The sequence below is a fragment of the Olea europaea genome, unplaced genomic scaffold (genome assembly GCF_002742605.1).
Source record: "Olea europaea var. sylvestris unplaced genomic scaffold, O_europaea_v1 scaffold27038, whole genome shotgun sequence".
In the NCBI taxonomy this organism is placed as follows: domain Eukaryota; kingdom Viridiplantae; phylum Streptophyta; class Magnoliopsida; order Lamiales; family Oleaceae; genus Olea; species Olea europaea.
This window is the reverse complement of record NW_019245440.1, coordinates 1-1,502: the sequence shown is the minus strand read 5'-3', so window position 1 is coordinate 1,502 and position 1,502 is coordinate 1. Positions and strand designations below refer to the sequence as shown.

Here is a 1,502-nt window from a genome sequence, read left to right as displayed (position 1 = left end):
TTGTGCATTTAGCACACAAACTAGAAACAAAAATGTCATTATAAATTACATCACATTCAGAAAGAAAATTTCTGTTTGCAAAAAACAATGGAAAAAACAAAAGAGCTGGTGTTCATCCCCGGTCCCGGGTTAGGCCACCTTATCTCCGCCGTGGAAACTGGACGGAAAATCCTCGGCCGCCACCAATATCTCTCTATTACATATCTTCTCATAGATATGGTTCCTAATGACAAAGCCCTTTACAACTATACACAATCTCTGTCCTCGGCCACTACTCCCCGCCTCCGATTCACCAACCTTAGCCGAACTCAACCCGATTGCACCCAAGAACTCAACCTAAAAAATCCTTCTGCATTCGTTACTGAATTTATCTGCAGTCAAAAGCCTCTAGTGAGAGAAGCAGTGCTTGAAATCATAAAGTTCGAGTCTTCCCAGGTTGTTGGATTTATGGTCGACTTGTTCTGTGTAAGCATGATTGATGTAGCCGATGAGTTCAAGATTCCGAGTTACGTGTTTTTTACTTCCTCCGCAGGATTTCTATCCGTCATGTTACGGGTCCAAACTATTACTGACGAGTTCAAGCAGGACATCACTGAGTACAAGGATACTGACAAAGAATTGTTGATACCAGGTTTTCAGAATCAAGTTCCAGCCAAGATTTTGCCTTCTGGAATGCTCGATAAACGTCGTACTTTCTTTTTAGACATGTATATTGCTCGGAGAATCCGAGGTTCCAAAGGAATTATAGTTAACACATTTATGGAGCTTGAGACAAATCCAATTAAAGCCCTTCTGTCAGATGGCAAGAACCCGCCGGTTTATCCGATTGGGCCTCTGATCAATCTTAAGCATCATTCTGATGAAGATGAGAGCATAAGGAGGTGGTTGGACAATCAGCCTGTGTCTTCGGTGGTGTTTTTGTGCTTCGGAAGTTGGGGAAGGTTTGGTGAGGAACAAGTCAAGGAGATAGCTGCAGCACTCGAACGCTCCGGTTATAGATTCTTATGGTCTTTACGGCGGCCGCCAACGGATGGCACAGTGGGTTCTCCAAATGATTATGAAAATCCCGAGGAAGTTCTGCCGCCAGGTTTTTTCATCCACCCGTCTATAAGTTTAAGTTTTAAACTTTAGGCACATAATTATTCAAATTATATTTAAGTATTACAAATTTATAAATGATTTATAAAGAGGAGCAATAATGGATCCCCGAAAGACAATAATCTGACGTGGTAGGCCTATCAAGTAAACGTTCGATTAGAAAAACTAATGAATTGGTATCAAGTGCAAAAACTGGAATAAAAGGCGAGTTTTCTTGACGAATTTTGATCAAAATAAAATTTACCTTAGTTCAATCGAAAATGGTTAGAGAAAGAGTACATGTATTTTCTTATTTAAATTTGATCTCAAACAGGTTTTCTAGAAAGAACTCGTGGTATCGGAAAAGTAATCGGGTGGGCACCTCAAGTGGCTGTGCTGTCCCACCCGGCTGTTGGTGGGTTCGT

General features: G+C 41.1%; 1 protein-coding gene across 1 annotated transcript; it reads left to right on the top strand.

Moving 5' to 3' along the window:
• Positions 1-15: 15 nt before the first annotated feature.
• LOC111383505 (putative UDP-glucose flavonoid 3-O-glucosyltransferase 3) lies at positions 16-1,496 on the top strand (the record flags this gene model as incomplete). Its single annotated transcript, XM_023007621.1, has 2 exons — positions 16-1,087; positions 1,412-1,496. Coding segments are annotated over exons 1-2 (1,085 nt in total), but the record flags the coding sequence as incomplete, so codon positions are not given.
• Positions 1,497-1,502: the final 6 nt, after the last annotated feature.